The sequence below is a fragment of the Manacus vitellinus genome, unplaced genomic scaffold (genome assembly GCF_001715985.3).
Source record: "Manacus vitellinus isolate BGI_N305 unplaced genomic scaffold, ASM171598v3 scaffold_2_pilon, whole genome shotgun sequence".
Classification (NCBI taxonomy): domain Eukaryota; kingdom Metazoa; phylum Chordata; class Aves; order Passeriformes; family Pipridae; genus Manacus; species Manacus vitellinus.
Window position 1 is genome coordinate 19405604 of NW_021940208.1, and position 16398 is coordinate 19422001.

The 16398-nt window shown below is 35.9% G+C and overlaps 1 protein-coding gene across 1 annotated transcript in view; it reads left to right on the forward strand.

Annotated features, from left to right (window-relative positions):
- Positions 1 to 16398, forward strand: part of NBEA (neurobeachin) — a 472840-nt gene that overhangs the window by 107817 nt on the left and 348625 nt on the right. The window contains exons 8-10 of the mRNA XM_029960860.1: positions 2072 to 2218; positions 9041 to 9238; positions 9653 to 9786. Coding sequence (XP_029816720.1) covers positions 2072 to 2218; positions 9041 to 9238; positions 9653 to 9786 — 479 coding nt within the window. The remainder of the gene's footprint in view (positions 1 to 2071; positions 2219 to 9040; positions 9239 to 9652; positions 9787 to 16398) is intronic.

The window sequence follows — 16398 nt, forward strand, 5'->3', positions numbered from 1 at the left end:
TTTTCTGACTAACTGTGTGGGATAACAAAACCTGTTTGTACTTAAGGAAATGAGCTGTCTTTCACTAAATTCTAGAGGCAAAGTTGGATTTGAAAGGAAGGGTTTAAATATTACATGTTCATTAAAGTAGGAGGGCTCTGCTTGCTAAAGCTTCTGATTGCCGTTCTTTGTTCTCTTGGTAGCATTTCTACTTGCAAGAAAAGGCAGGCCTTTCAGTTTTTGCAGAGCATGGGTTTCCCCTTGGTGATGTAAACATTTTTGTGATAAGTGGAATGTGATGACTGAAAAGCCACTTGAGGTCTCCGAGGACCTGGGCTGTTACTGGTGTGTGGAGATCTGTAGTCCTTCATGACAAATGCTAAGTGGGAAGAGCTGCTGTAAACTGGGAAGAATGAAAAAAGAAAGAACTGGAAATTACTCCAGAGTAGCAGACCTAGTGTGTGATTATGTGTAAAACTCAGAATCTGTTGAGAAGTTCAATGGCTGTTGTACAATTAATGGTTACTAGAAGAATTCAGGAAAATGCCATTGTAATAGGCAGGAATGTATATCTCAGAATATTTAAGTACAAATTAGGAAAAAAGTGACGTCGGTAGCTCAGACAAATTCCTCAAATAACCATTAACAATGGCAATTGCTCAACATTAATTGACTTAACACTTTCTGACAGTAATGGCACAGTGTCAGGAAAGCCTTCAAGGCTAAGCAAGACTTCAATGAACTAACTGAAAATTATTAGAAATTTTCACCATTAGATTTACCAGGAGTCAGAGGGGTCTCATTAGCCCATATTTTGCACTGTGCATCCTGGATATGACTTTATGAATCAATATTAATGTATTTTTTTCAGAAGTTTTTTAATTTTGTCAAAATAATTGCTTAAAAAAATAGAAAGGGAATTTTTTTTTTCCAAGGGGAAAATATAATTAAAAGAGGTATTTGGTCAAAAGGAGGATAAATCAAAGATAAAAAGCTGGATACTTCTTACCTCACCTCATCTCAAAGCTGAGCTCCAGATCTTTGACTTCCTCCTAGCTGCTTAGACAGACTCCCCTTTTCCTTGTTAATAGCCTATTCACCTACATCAGTTTCTGTAACAGTTCACCATATTTCGTTCCATTCTCTATTTTTCCTTAAAGTAAAACTCAGCAGTCAAGCAAGATGAAAAAGCAGGCTTCCTAATGCAGGTTCTACTGGTTTGCTGATTCAGCTCAAAAAGTGAGATGTGAGATGTGATCCTTATTTCCATTTGGTAAAGAACATGTGACTCAAGGAAGCTGACAGAATAGCCTTCAAAGATCCTTGAGCTTCCTGTTGTTGTCCTTCTGTGCCGCATCTTGTATTCCGGTTCCCCAGGTCTTTGTTCTGTACAGGTTTTTTTAGAAGCACCAGAAGAACTTAACATGAATCCTGCAAAATAACCACAAAAATCACTTCTAATCTGAAAAAATAGGAAGTGGATAGATGGAAACTGCAAAAGGTCTTTGTACAGAGGGATAGTTATTAGAAGAAGGAATGGAAAATACCAACTCTTGTGAATGTACAAGGCAGAGGAGAATTAGGTCAAACTAAATCATTATAGCCTGTGGTCATAGAGAAAAACTGCACCGGCTGCAAACTAGAAAAATCTGTGTTTGGGGGGTTTTTTTGTACTAGAGATATTTAGCTCTGTTAGCACAACAGTGAAAGAACAGGGCATTTCAGCATGTGTTCTTGTGAGTTTGCAATGGGAGTTCTGAGTATAATTACAAGGAACTTCAAGGCTTTCGTATTTCTAGAAGGCAATAGGGAAGGTTATTTGGTAATTGAATGTACTATTCTAATTTTCTCTGTTGTATTTTGACCAATTAATAGAAAACAAATCCTAACAGCAGTCATAACAGCATTGTAATGCAGACCTGTAAACCAGTTAATGCTACAATATTCAAAATTAAGTTGTTCACCACAGCAAAGTAATAAATGATTGATAATGGTTGGTTTATCTTTTTAATTACAGTCTCCCTTTATTTGTGGCTTCAGTAGCTGTGCATTAATATTATTTCATTATTAATATTGCTTCTTTCTGGTACAGAGCTATGATAAATGTTTTCTTGGATCTTCGGAGACTGCTGATGCAAATAGAGTGTTCTGTGGCCAGCTTGGAGCAGTATATGTATTCACTGAAGCACTCAACCCAGCACAGATTTTTGCAATACATCAGTTAGGACCTGGATATAAGGTAATAATGGATCTTAAAAGCACAAAACTGGAAAAAGTAAATGATTGATAGATATAATTGGAAGATACATATGGATGTAGATATTCCTCCTAGTATCATGTACATTTTTCACATGATTTGGTTTCAGCAAAAGAAGACTATTTCTTCAAGTATCCTAACTAATTTTGACTTTCCAACAGCTTTTTGGAAGATGCAAGTTTCTTTAAAGCTTAGCTGAAATATGTTTGTGTGTGAAATTTATTACTTTGGATCATACTCAAATTAGAGAAATTTTGTATTCAGTGTACTGAATACCATGGGAATAACTTTCTTCTCTGTGTCTAAAACCTGAGTTAAGGCAGATTAACATTCAGCAAGGCATAATAAACCAATTCTTTCAAATGCATGGTTTCAGACAGTTCTGCTGAAGTACCAGTTGAACTTTTTACTCATGCTTTGCCAGCGACATTTGGGGGACAGTTTGGACAAATTAATGGTGCATGGATCTCTAGTCAGACACTAAAGTGCCTAGTGGATAATACTTGAAAATTAATCTAACCTTGGATAAACACTATTGAATTTCTACAATCAATTATTCCCAAATCTTCTTTTTTTTTATTTTTGAAATTTCCTGTGATCTGAACTAGACTTTCAGTTTTTTGGTATATGCAATACACTCTGAAAATAAAAACCTTGATTCTAGTAATATTAATTTTTTTGTGCTGAAAATGACTGCTCTAAATCATTTGATGATAGCTAGCACTTGAATGACAGCGAGAGTTGCAAATTTCTTTAATGGCAGTTGTGTACTGTGAATAACCAAATATATGCCAGGTTTACTTGGAGAAGAGGAAATCTATTGTATATGGTTGATGGTTAAAACTGCCCTGAAACTAAAAATGTTCAGTCAGTCAATAGATATATATTACCTGTACAAACAAGGAGTATTTTATTCCAAACTTAGTACTGTACTAAACAAATATTTCTGCAAATATGTTTTGGTCATACAAAAGAAACTAATATAACTTTATACTTCTTAATAATAAATGTAGTAAACCTTTATGAATTTATTAAGTTCCTGAATTTGCAGCAGCATACTGATGTGATATCAAATAGGAATAATGTTTTCATGTGTTTCAAGAAGTGAAAGTTATTTTGAAAGGTTTTGTGAGTGTTGAAGGGGTTCATAAGGCACATGTGCTTTCATGATAAATGACATTTCCAGTAGTTATTGCACTAACCTTATTACAGTTTTGTCAAATTGCCTTTCTTGATTCATAGGCTTCCATTAAACTACATTTCTTCACACCTGTAACTTCTTATTGATTTCTTTAAAATTTCAGTTAGATAAATTTAATATTTTGGAGATATTCTTCTTTGGTATATCATATTTTTAGTTTTGGTCATGTACCCAGCACAGTTAATGCCCCCTTGTTCTCTGAAGGAGTTTCCTTCCTTGTCTAAAAATCTGAAAGTATATTTTACTAATTAATAGCAGCTAAAAAGAACATGTTCACAGAGTGGACCCTAGAAATAACTTTTTATTTAACTTCCTTATTTCCGAAAGAAAAAAAAGGACAAAACAGAAGACTTTTATCTCACTTTCTTCCAACCCAAGATCTATCCACATTCAAAAAAAAAGGAACCACATCCTGTAATTTAGAGATCTCAGAACACCAATTGTAGCCTTCACTCAAACCCTACCTCTTTCTCATTTAACTTCATTCTTCAGTTCAGAATACTTAAGTATGGTATTTCTTAATCCAAAGGAGCCTCAATTGATATGTAGCATGAATTGCCGAACATTAGAGATCATATTCTTGCTCTTGCCTAACTTCGTAAAGAGCAACTGTTCTAGATACATTGTGAACTCTGGTAGTGCCAAACTTTTTCTCCCTAAGGAAGATTATTCAAAATAGTTGAGAATTTTTGGAGAGTGTCTTCATACATATGTTTTTTTCTTCCCTATGACAGTCTGTGGTAGTTCCTTTGATTTACAATTCTTACTGTGGTCCATTATATCTGAGGATCTGATTCTTTAGGGGAAGCAACCATCCCTCTACCTACTTTGTTCATGAAAAGAGACTATGATTTTGCCTATCATTCAGCTGCCATCACAATCATTCCTAATGCTCCTAGTCTGCAATGACTGCCATTGAGACCTCTGGAATGCAGAAAAATATGTATAATCTACCAGCATACAGGACAGTACAGTAGGCACACAGCTGTGAATATGTATTGTTGCAAATAACACCAAGGGCACAAAGTTCAAGAAAAGGCACATTTTGATCTACAAAGAAAAATGAATCTGTTGTACCTTGTCCCACCTCTGTTCAGTGGTGCAGGTAGGATTAACTAGAGAAGTCATTAAAATAAGCCTTATTTATTATGCATATCAAATAATTATATATTATATAATTATGTATTAATTATATTATTATATTATTATATATTAAATATTATATATAATGTTTATATTATTTATAGCACATTATATGCTTATTACAGAGTGTTGTAACATAGAAACAGTTAATAATACTTCCATGCTGATCTTGCTCAGCATGTCCTTCTGAATGCATTTGTTTGTAACCAGCATAACTTAGTACAAAAATTTATTTGTTGATTAAATAGATGTTTCAGTTTGAAATAAGTAATAAAGAGGGGAGGAGGGGCAAATATACTTATAACAGAACTATGTGATTTCTCTCTTCCCTGTTGAGTCATCCTAAATTAATCCATAAGTTATCTTGAAATTTAAAATTATATTTAGTAGAAACATAGTAGGATTCAATATTTGCATTCCTAGGTTTTATCCATAATAAAGCATACTCATTTTGAGCCTTGTTCAGCCTTGCTGAACAGGACTTTTACCTATTGTGTTGACACTTGACACTTGTTAGAGATGGAAGAAAGAAAAAAGAAATGAGAACACACTTTCTCACTGTCCTTGTTCTGCTGCCCATCCTTGTTCCCAGGCAGCAAAGAAAAGCCTGTCTCAGCTGGGATTCCAAGGGGCTGATAAACAGAATAGAGGCGCAAGGAAGGTAATTTGGGAGAAAGAGATGCATCTGATAGCAGTGCTGTTTATAAAGAAATGTTTCTGAAAGTCCTGTCCTAATAGCCCTGGGAAATCTGTGCCACTTCTCTTAACCCTCCCATAGACATTTCAAAGCAAGTTATCAGATTATTCCATATGTTGCTCTTGATCAGAGCTGCAGTATCAATCTTTTTGTTACATATGAAGGCTGGAATATGAATATATTCATGCATACACATACACAAAATAACACTGAAAATTCAAATTTTTTTAAACCAATTACGTAGTACAAAACATTATTTTATGTGTGATTGCTGAACTTATAGTAGCAAAATGGAGTGAATAGTAAATCAAAAAGCAGCACTCTTGCTGCTAAAGGAGAGCTGCTGGTGTTTAAGCAATGCTCTTGATCAAGCACAGTGCTGGAGTAATTATTGGCTCTCTGTTCCCTCTCCCATTCCTGTAGGAGCTACGGCTATCCTTTATGTGGATCCTGTATATATTTTTACCTTATATAGAATATGTTGAATCTAAGACTCTTTTTTGCCAGCTTGATGCTTTCACACTGCTTGTACCAGACCTCAGAGTAGCATTCCTTCAGTGACCAGTAACTTACCATTTGCAATGTGAGCTCCTGTGCTCAACAGCTTCTGCTGTCCTCCTGAGGTTGTATTTTCCCAAGTCCCCAGTATGATATGCATATGCAGAATTTCTTTTCTCTTTCTGTAGATCAATGTTAGTAAGAAAGAAGTATCATACATCAGAATTTGTAGCCTCTCTTTCCATTCTGTATAGTAATCTTTTGGGTAGGAGATCACCATTTCCAGTTTATGATTTGTTAGGCTTTGATGGCAGAATGTCCTTTTAATTCCTTTTCTCAAAAAAGTATGAGGCAGTATTATATTGTTTCATAACATATTTGTGCCTGACTTTCAAATAATGATCTCTGATAAATTCTTGAGACATATTGAACACTGAAAATTAGGAGATAGATTAATGCCAAAATTTGTTTATAAAACTGATTTAAGTTAAGCAGTTTAGAATGTTACAAAATTTCATGGCAATGAAAGTATACAATTTTATGTTGAAACACTTTGACTTATTTAAAACAGCAAAGTTATGAAAAAACCTTCAGTTTTGGAATCTGACAAAACTTAGAGGCATGAAAGATTGTCAGGGTAATAGATGTTTTCATTTGACAAAACATTAAAATATAATACATGCAGCATGTAGATATCTTTAGAAATCAATGGAATTACTATATTTTTTCCTCTGCAGAAAGTGCACAGAGTATCTGTATAGTTTAAAATACCCTCTGGGGAGAAATACATCATCACCTACCTCAGGACAAATCTATAATATGTAGCAGTCATTTTCTGATAAGTGATGTAGGCAGCCATATAAACAGAGAGCCAGCTCTCATGTTCTAAGCATAATACTCCTTGTTTGGGGTTTTTGTGCTTCAGTAAGTAGTGTGGCCCAATAGGAACACATTTCTAGATTAAAAGATTTAGTGCTGAGAACTGAATACTCACAGTGTGTAGATTTTGGGGTTTTTACTTCAGATTGGTTTTAGTCTGATCCTTTGGGCTGAATGAATATCACCTATTGCAGGACATTTGAGTTTCAGTCTAAAGGAAGTCTCTTTGGTTCTGAACAACTTTGCAGTATGAACAGAGTAGTAAGTGGGAATCACTGGCAGTTTACCTACAAAACAGACTCCTAACCCAAACACAAATCACAGAATCACAGAATGGTTCAAGTTCTTTGAAGGGACAGCTGGAGATCATCTAGTCCAACCTCCTTGCTCAAACAGGGCTATCTAGAACTGGTTGCTCAGGACTATGTCCAGACAGTTTTTTTAGTGTCTTCCAAGACAGAGACTCTTATCACCTTGCTGGGCACCTTCACAGTGAAAAAGTGTTTCCTGATGTTCAGAAGGAACCTCCTGTGTTCTGACTTTGGCCATTGATGCGTGTCCTGCCACTGGGCACCACTGAGTAGCCTGACACCATCTTCTGTTCACCCTCCCTCCAGATATTTATACATGAGATCCCTTCTGTGGCTTCTTTTCTGCAGGATGAAAGTCCCAGCTCTCTCAATCTTTCCTCACAGGAGATATGATTCAGTCTCTTCATGATTTTAGTGGCCTTTCCTTGCACTCCCTCATTAAGTCCATGGCTCCCAGTGGGAGCCCAGAACTACAGGTGTGGTCTCACCAATGCTAACTAGAGGGGAAGAATCACCTCCCTCCACCTGTTGGCAACACCCCTCCTAATGCAGCTAAAGATATCATTATCCTTCTTTGTCAAATGTAGATTGAACCATTCACTTATTGTCGCCCTTACTAGTTGTGTTTTCTGTTATGGTACCTGCACCTCATACGTTTTCAGCATGGCATTGCAGCCTCCCTTCTGCCTGACATCACCCAGCGTGGGATGCTGCTGACCAACAGATCTGCTCCAAGCCGATCTCCCAGCAGCTGCAGTCAGGTTTCCAGTCTATTCAGATTATGCCCCACATACAAATGGATGCTAGTCACAAGACCTTCTATTGCCATGTGTCACTCACTAGAGCAGGTGCACTTTCCCATCGTTTGGCTGTTAGCAAGATAATTTTGTCAGCATTTCCAGCAGCATTGAGAGCTCTGCAAAGGCTGAATAGGGTTTATGGGGTTATGTTATTGGTAGGAACATCTAATTTGTTTGGAAAGAGCAGTTGATAGCCTATAAATTGCCTGTTTTAATTCTAGCATGGAAAACAAAAATCCTAATGATGGTACTTCCAATAGTTTCATGACATTTCATACTGGGGGGGAAAGGGGAAAAGAAAATTTGGTAGGACCAAAGGGATAAGGAGTATTGTGATGGCTATATGCAGTGAGAAACAAGTAAAATTATTCATATTAACCTCAGAAATAAATTGTTTTAAACTGAGTAAATATTTTAGAAATATCTTACATTTTTATTGCTTAATTAAATGTTGGTAATTTCTAACAAATTTCCTTTGTTTGTATCAGTACGGCACTGTGTTACTACTAGTTGTCTTCTTGCCACTGCTAAATGGTTGTTACAATAGTTATATGCCAAGTAAATCTGACAGTGCTTTGCAGAAAGGCAGAAATCTATCTTCTTGTGCTTGATTGATTTGTCAGTGTTGCCAGAAAAACCTAGTTTTAGATAAGATACAAGTCATGGTATGTTTAGGAGTAACAGAATTTTTCAGCCTTCCTTGGAAAAGCTCTGAGTTTAAGAATCATTAATTTGAAATACCGTATTTATAATTTTATTTGGATTTTATTTTAGTATAAGTAGCTCATTTATATATACTCCTGACTGTTAATTTAGCATGGATTTTAATGCTGTTCAAAAGTAACTATTCCTTTAATCAAGATGGTATATCATTTTATATTCTAATTTGAGTGAGTTTATATAACCTGAAATACAAAGTGATTAATTTGTTCATTATTTTTAATGTGTTATATGCTTACTTTTTATTTTAACATATTTATAGCTGCTTAATCTGACACTTTTTTTTCAGGTAGTTACTTCTGAAACTTGTTAACACTGATACTGAAAGGAGAGATACTACATACAATACCAAATATTGTATTGATACATTGGTGTGGTGTAGAGTAAATAAAAAAATTGTCTAATTGTTCAGTAGCATTAGGCTACTGGTGAATAAATGAAAACAAAGTTTAGTAGTTTCTATATGCCCTCTCAAGTCCCATGTAGTCTTTGCACATTTTATGGCAAGGTTTCTATCTGAATTAATTACTTTGTAAAACTTCTGGTTTTTTTCAGAGCACGTTCAAATTTAAATCTGAGAGTGACATTCATCTGGCTGAGCACCATAAACAAGTGCTATATGATGGGAAACTTGCAAGTAGCATTGCTTTTACTTATAACGCGAAGGCTACTGATGCTCAACTATGCCTTGAATCCTCACCAAAGGAGAATCCTTCAATTTTTGTACACTCCCCCCATGCTCTTATGCTTCAGGTTTGTGCTGCTAAATTGATGTTATGAGATTACCGTTAGCTGAACGTCACTTGGATAACCAGAGGATTTGTGTGCTAGTGTACAGAGATTGTTATTTTGTATTATATAAGCTCTTAAGATAGCTTTCACTTGACCTGTTCTTTCTTCGCTGACTTTCTAAAGCAAGAGAAGATTATTTCTCCCTTAAGAAATATAGACTTCATACCTTATATAAGGCACAGTTTGCCATGATAAAGAAGTTTTTCTGTTTAATGTTTGCCTTAAATATAGTGATTATAATTTAAATATAAGTAAGGGAAAAAAATTAAAACAGGTTTGCATTCAATTTGGTGTTAAAGTGCTCCCAAATTATATTTTAAACTGTCCTTTAAAATTGAGATTAATTGAGGTTTTTCCTTTTTTTTATTAATTTAGGATGTGAAAGCTATTGTAACCCACTCCATTCACAGTGCAATTCATTCCATTGGAGGGATCCAAGTTCTTTTTCCTCTCTTTGCCCAGTTAGACAATCGACAGCTGCACGACAGTCAGGTGGAAACAACAGTTTGGTAAGCTACTTTCAACCAAGATTAAAACTAAATAAAGCTTAGCATATTTTTGTTTTTATTGTGGGAATGTGCTATATATTTCTGCATTTTACCCTTGTTTCCTTGAAAAAAAAATTATTTTTTGAAAAGTAGTTTACTGTACAATATGTAAATTGTATTAATCTGATGAGATTCTAGGTGGAACTGGCATAAAATTGATATGAGTAAATAATGAATTCAAATCACTCTAGAGTCTCTAAGGGTACTTGGGTAGTTTGATGACAGTTCTTCCAACTTCTGAAAGATACCAATGTGCTTTTACTTGATGGTGCGGTGTCAAGCTTCTCAAAGTCTGTGTCATTTGAACCCATATTTCATAACATTCAATATTAATTCATTCATGATCAGAAAGTCATAGAGCTATGATCAGTTATCAGTCAAAATGTTAAAATTGTGGCAGTGACTGGAAACACACTAAGAGAGTTTTAAGCCAGGACCCATGAAGTCTCTGCTCTAATACTATGGAAGACATCCCTAAGTTGAAGAGCTTGCACAGCTGTTAGATGAATGCTTCCATGTATATCTTGAAAAGGACTACTTAAGAGTCTGTCAGTACTCATGCTGACTTAGAATCATGGAATCCTTTAGGATGGAAAAGGCCTTTAAAATATTGAGTCCAACCATTAACTGAGCACTGTCAAGTCCACCACTAAACCAAGTTACTAGATGCCACATCTGCACGTATTTTAATTACCTCTGAGGATGGTGACTCCTTGCTCAAAGCTAGCTCAGCTATAATTATTTTTGGAAAGATCTCCTGCCACTTGTTTGTCAGAGCAGGCTCCTGTCCTAGTGTCAACATAGGATATTTAAACTTCTCAATAAAAATGTGTGGCCTAAATCTTTGGAGGTAACAAAACTGAAAAGGTAGTGCTGAAGAACTGGTATAGTGTTTCCTTGTAGGATGATCTGTAACCAAAGCCTGATAGACAGCAGTGTTTAGGGGCCACATAAGCTGACTTTTGTATTTGAATAAATTGTTAAAATAGATGCATAATGCAGAACACATGGCTTATTTTCCTACTTAGAATATTATTCTAGTAATTATTCTGGATATTTCCTATTGCATTAGATAGTTCATTAATAAATCAGTTAACTTAAAAAATAACAAATACAAAAATTGCTAAAAAATTTGAAAAATTTAATCAGAAGTGATACATTGGCTTAATTTCTCATGAAAGATCACTTGTCTCAATTTAAGAAATTTATCAATCTGGTGATGTTTTGTCAGTCATCTGTTTTCCCCTCTGGTAACTCAAGTACATGTAGCTAAGATGACTGCTGGTTTTTATTTGTTTCTGTAGTGTGAAAAGTTGATGTATTTCATGAGAACATTTAAGTACAATGTTAGAAGTAATACCACAGTCTTAAAAATTGTGAATTCTACTTCCAAGCGGTACAGTGGTGCAAATTATTTCATTCAACATTAAAGACAGAAAAGCTGGTTGTGTAGTGGCTCCTGTGGGGTATTTACTTTTTCAGAGTCTGTTTTGCAGGGTGTACCTTGCATGTATGCAAGTATGGTGAAGTAAGGGAAACAGAAAAAGAATGCTTGGTTTGAAATGAACTCAGAAAAGAAATCCCCGTATATTTTATGTACTGGCAAAGCAGTAGGCAAAAATGTTTTATTCTAATTTAAGGAAGATTATTGTGTGTATGTGTCCCTACATAGGAATAAAATACATGTTAAATTCATTAGTAATCTGAATCTGTAATAGAACACTAAGTAGAAACAAGATCTTCTTAAAAATTGAGAGCTAATGTAATATAAGTTTTAGAAGTTGAGATAAAGACTAATTCTTCCGAAGTGTGTGGTCTTCCCAGTGAGTGAGAACATTCATAATCAATTTAAAATGTACAGAACATTTCTGGAGTTTGTTGAACTGTAAACAGAAAAAAAAATAGTTCTTGAATAAGTGAATGCACTTCTGCTATAATTAGATTATATTCTAAACAGAGATCTGTAATTCATTATGTGATTGTATGAATGCATAATACAAAAAGATGTGATCCTAACTCAAGAACATATTCAAAAAATTTTTAAGCAAATGGATGCTTGATGAGATGTAACTTAAATGTTGAATTACCACAGTTTTGGTGTATGTGCATTATTTTATCATATTTTATTTAATGGGATATTGTTATTGAGAACAATAATACTTTAAGTGAACAATGAAGTAGGCAAATAAAAGAACAAAAGATGCTTCATGAGAGTATACTGTTATGTTTGTAAAGGCTTGTGTGGCTGTAAAATTTAATTTTTTCTGGTGGCCAACTGGAGGAATGCAGAAGTTGTACCTCAGATAGTTGTGCTGCCTTCTGTCCTACTTTTTCCTGGGAGGTGAGGATAAATGCTTTGATATCTCGGTGTGTCCTAGGTTTCCAGACTACTTTTCTGAATCTTCCTCACCCTCTCTCCTGGAAATACCAAAATCTGTTTAATAACTTCAGCGTTCTCAGTTATTTGTTTTGTTGTTTGGTGGGGTTTTTTTTAACATTGGAAGAGGTTTGTTAATATGACTGTGAGGGAACACTTTGCTTTTCGATCATCTTGATCCATTTACAATTGCAATTTTTCTATATTAATAGATTCATTGTAAATTAAATTTTAAATTATAAAGCAGGGCAATATGAATATATCAAGTTTGTGTTTTAATGGTATTTTTAATAAATGTTCTTTATTCCTGTTATATGTATACCCTTGTGTGCCTTATCTACATCTTCCATGAGACTAAGTATTGAAATTAACCTACAATTCTGCTTCTGAAACACTAAATAGATTCTTATGCTCTCATACACTGAAATTAAAAAAATGGAAACTGTTCATATCTTAAGTATTTTTTTCTCAGGTGAAATAATGCACCTGCTGTTCAGGAGAGTGGTGCTTAACTACATTGCCAAGACTGCTACTTTTCAGCTTGCTTTTCATTACTCTGGTTAGATAAAAAAATTAACAGTTTAGGTCAATAAGGTGTTTTATGTAATGAAAAGAAACATAGAGTGCTTGTGGTGCACTGAACATGACTGGATGCTAGGTGCCCACCAAAGCCACTACATCACTTCCCTCAGCTGGCCAGGGGAGAGAAAATATATCAAAAGGCTCTTGGGTCAAGATAAGGGCAGGGAGAGATCATTCCCCAGTTACTATCACGGGCAAAACAGACTCGACTTGAGGAAATTAGTTTAATTTTTTACCAAACAAATCAGAGTAGGATAATGAGAAATAAAACCAAATCTGAAAGACATCTTCTTTCCACCCCTCCCCTGTTCCTGGACTTAACTTCACTCCTGATTTCTCCGTCTCCTTTCCTCAATGGCACAGGGGAACAGGGAATGGGTGTTCCAGTCAGTTCATCACACATTATCGAAGTGCGGCTTCTTCCTCCTCAGCGAGAGAACTTCTCACACTCTTCCCCTGCTTCAGCATGGGGGTCCCTCCTGCAGGAGACAGTCCTTCATGAACTTCTCCAATGTGGGTTGCACAAGGCTGCAGTCCTTCAGGAGCAGACTGCTCTAGCATGGTCCCCACAGGGTCACAAGTCCTGTCAGCAAACCAGCTCCCACATGGGCTTATCCCTCCATGGGCCCACATGTCCTACCAGAAGGCTGCTCTGGTGTGGGCTTCCCACGGGGTCAAAGCCTCCTTCAGGCATCTACTTGCTCTGGTGTGGGGCTCCTCCAGGGGCTGGATATTTGCTTCACCATGGACCTCCAGCCTCACCATGTCCTTCACCAAGGGCTGCAGGGGCATCTCTGCTCCTGTGCCTGGAGCACCTCCTGCTCCTCCTTCTTCACTGACCTTGGTGTCTGCAGGGCTGTTCCTCTCACATATTCTCACTCCTCTCTCTGGTTGCAGTTGTTGGGTGGTTTTTACCCCTGCTCCTTTATGCCAGAGATGCTGCCTCTCTTGCTGATGGGCTTGGCCTTGGCAAGCAACAGGTGTGTGTTGGACTCAGCTGGCATTGTCTCTGTTGGACATGGACATTCTGGCAGCTTCCTAATGAAACCAACCCTGCAGCCCACCTGCTACCAAAACCTTGCTGTGCCAACCCAATACAGTGTTTTTTTCTGTTATGAAGCCGCTGTTGTTACATTTGGTTAAATTATATGGTAATATGATAGGAATTTACTTTGTTCACTTGTGGTCTCTTGTATACAGTTATGAACTAATTTGAGTCTGCTGAGCATTGACATACAGACTGACTCTGACAGGGTACTGGGTGTGCAGTCTTTGGCACTGACCCAATTTCATCCCAGAATAAATAACAAGTGTTAATTCAGATGAGATTGTTGCTTCGGACTGTACCATACTGGGAAAACATTTGAAAATAGAGGGAACTGTAGCAGTTTCATTAAATAGGTGAAGTCATTCCAAGAATTGTTTTACATGCTTTTTCTAGAAGTTCCTAACTGGATTCACTAGATTGCATACACGATACAATAAAATTTAAAAATACATCTACTGTTTATCATACTAAATAAATACAGTGCCTTAAATCCTTAAAGGTAATATGTATACCCACCTAGAATTTGTAGCAAAGTAAATGTAAGCAACTTTTCAGACAGTTTTATTGCTGACTCTATGTTCACCATTTAATATAGATAGCCTTCTTACAGAGTGTATTGCCCACCTATTCTAAGTCAGTGATATGGAGACATTTTTGAAGGAGGCAACAACTCCTGTTCTCTATAAAGTTTATAAAGGTTCCTTTCCCAATGTTAAAATGTAAATGTTTAATGTGTTTTACTTTGATCAATTAATATCTCATTAAATTTTTCTTTTGTCTTTTTACTATTTTTTATATTCAGATGAAGAGGTTTTGGGTTCCTGTCTAGTAGTGTTGCTGCATCTACTTTTTAAGATTAATAGTGTGATAAAAAATAGGCAGTTTTCCTATCAATTTCTGCAGATATGAAACAGCACAGCTTGACAGGAATTAGGATTTGATGTATTGATTTTTTATTAGCTTATTATGAAAAATCCATGGATTTCTGATAATTCTTATTCATGTCTTTAGTTTAACTGAATTTATCTTAAGATCATGGTAGCAAATAAGATGAATGCCAAGTAGTATCCTACTTTCCTAACCTGTCCTCTCATCCTGTCTTTCAAGACTTTTCTTGTTACAGCTGGCACAGGTATTTAAACTTGAGAGCAGGTATGGAAATAATTATTTCTGAGGTTGTTACATTTACCTTTTTGCCTCTGATGGAGAGCCAAGGTCCCAGTCCATTGCTACCTGTGGTCTACAATTTAGAGTTTGCAGTGTTGAGTGCTGATAACCCTCTCCCCATGCCTTTCAAAGGGAAGATTGTTGAATATCACTCCTAAAATTTCACATCTCTAGTGTAACCTAGCTGTGCTCAGATAAAATTGTCTGTACTGGAATTTTCCCAAACTGTGACAGCAGGAATGTGACTTGCCAAATCAAACTGCCTGGATAATAGTTCTACTGTATCAGGTGATATAAATCTTTTGTAAACTTGTAAACTACCATACCTCTGCATACTCCAGAAGATCCAAGGACTATTAAGGGTGGCTAGTTTATTACTGGAGTCCATATCCCAAAATGTTTTGCCTGTAAGCAGGGATGACTTGCCTCTTTAGTTCTCCCACACAACACCTAGTCATCTGACTCATGAATGAAACACGTTCAGTAGTTTTCTTTGATTGGCCTCAGCACGTGTTACAAGAACAAAAATCAAAAAGGCAAAAGAAACAAATCATTTCCCCTTTCTCTCCAACAAGCTTACAGACAGAAAAAACACAGTTAAACTGAAAGCTAAAGAAACACTTTAGGGAGCTACCATACCTGTAGCTCATGGAAACTTCCTCTCCATCCCCACCATCCATCCATCTCTTCTACTCTGGGTTTATCTTACCTCCAGCCTGGTTAGGGGAACCCTTCTTGGCTTTGTGGCGCATAGGCTTTAGTGGCCATGACTGCATTAATATGCATGAAGTGACTATTAATGTTGCAGCAGAGCAATTGACTGTTTTAAAACATGCACATGTTTTTGATTTCATAATTTAGCAGTGAATATAACTTGATGAAAATCCTGTTTTGTATTTCCAAAATGTATTATAAGTGCAGTGAAAATGATTTCTCAAATCCTTGCTTAGCCTTTGTGCTTTGATTTTCTTCCAGAAGAACTGAAGTAAGGAAGGGGAAATAATTTCTTATCTTCTGTGCAGCATAATATATTACCAATATAGTAATTGATAGTCCTTCTCCCTGAGGATTTCTAAGTTCATACTGTGAAAAATAGTAAATATTCTGATGAAGTAAGAAATTTCTTAATAAATCAGGCAAACTCATTTAAAACTGTTTGTTAACAATGCAATGTAATGGTCAGCCAGCAGATGAAGAGCAATAATAATAATAATAATTTGCCTCAATACAGACAGTATTGTGTTCCGAGTTTAAGTTAAGGGGCAAGTACCTTGGGAATTTGTTTAAAAACAAAACATTAATTGTTGTTTTATGATTTTTCTTAATACCACTTTACCTGTTTATGCTGATTAGTTTTCAATAGTTATCATATTAACAGCCTGTGATGAAGTTGATCATA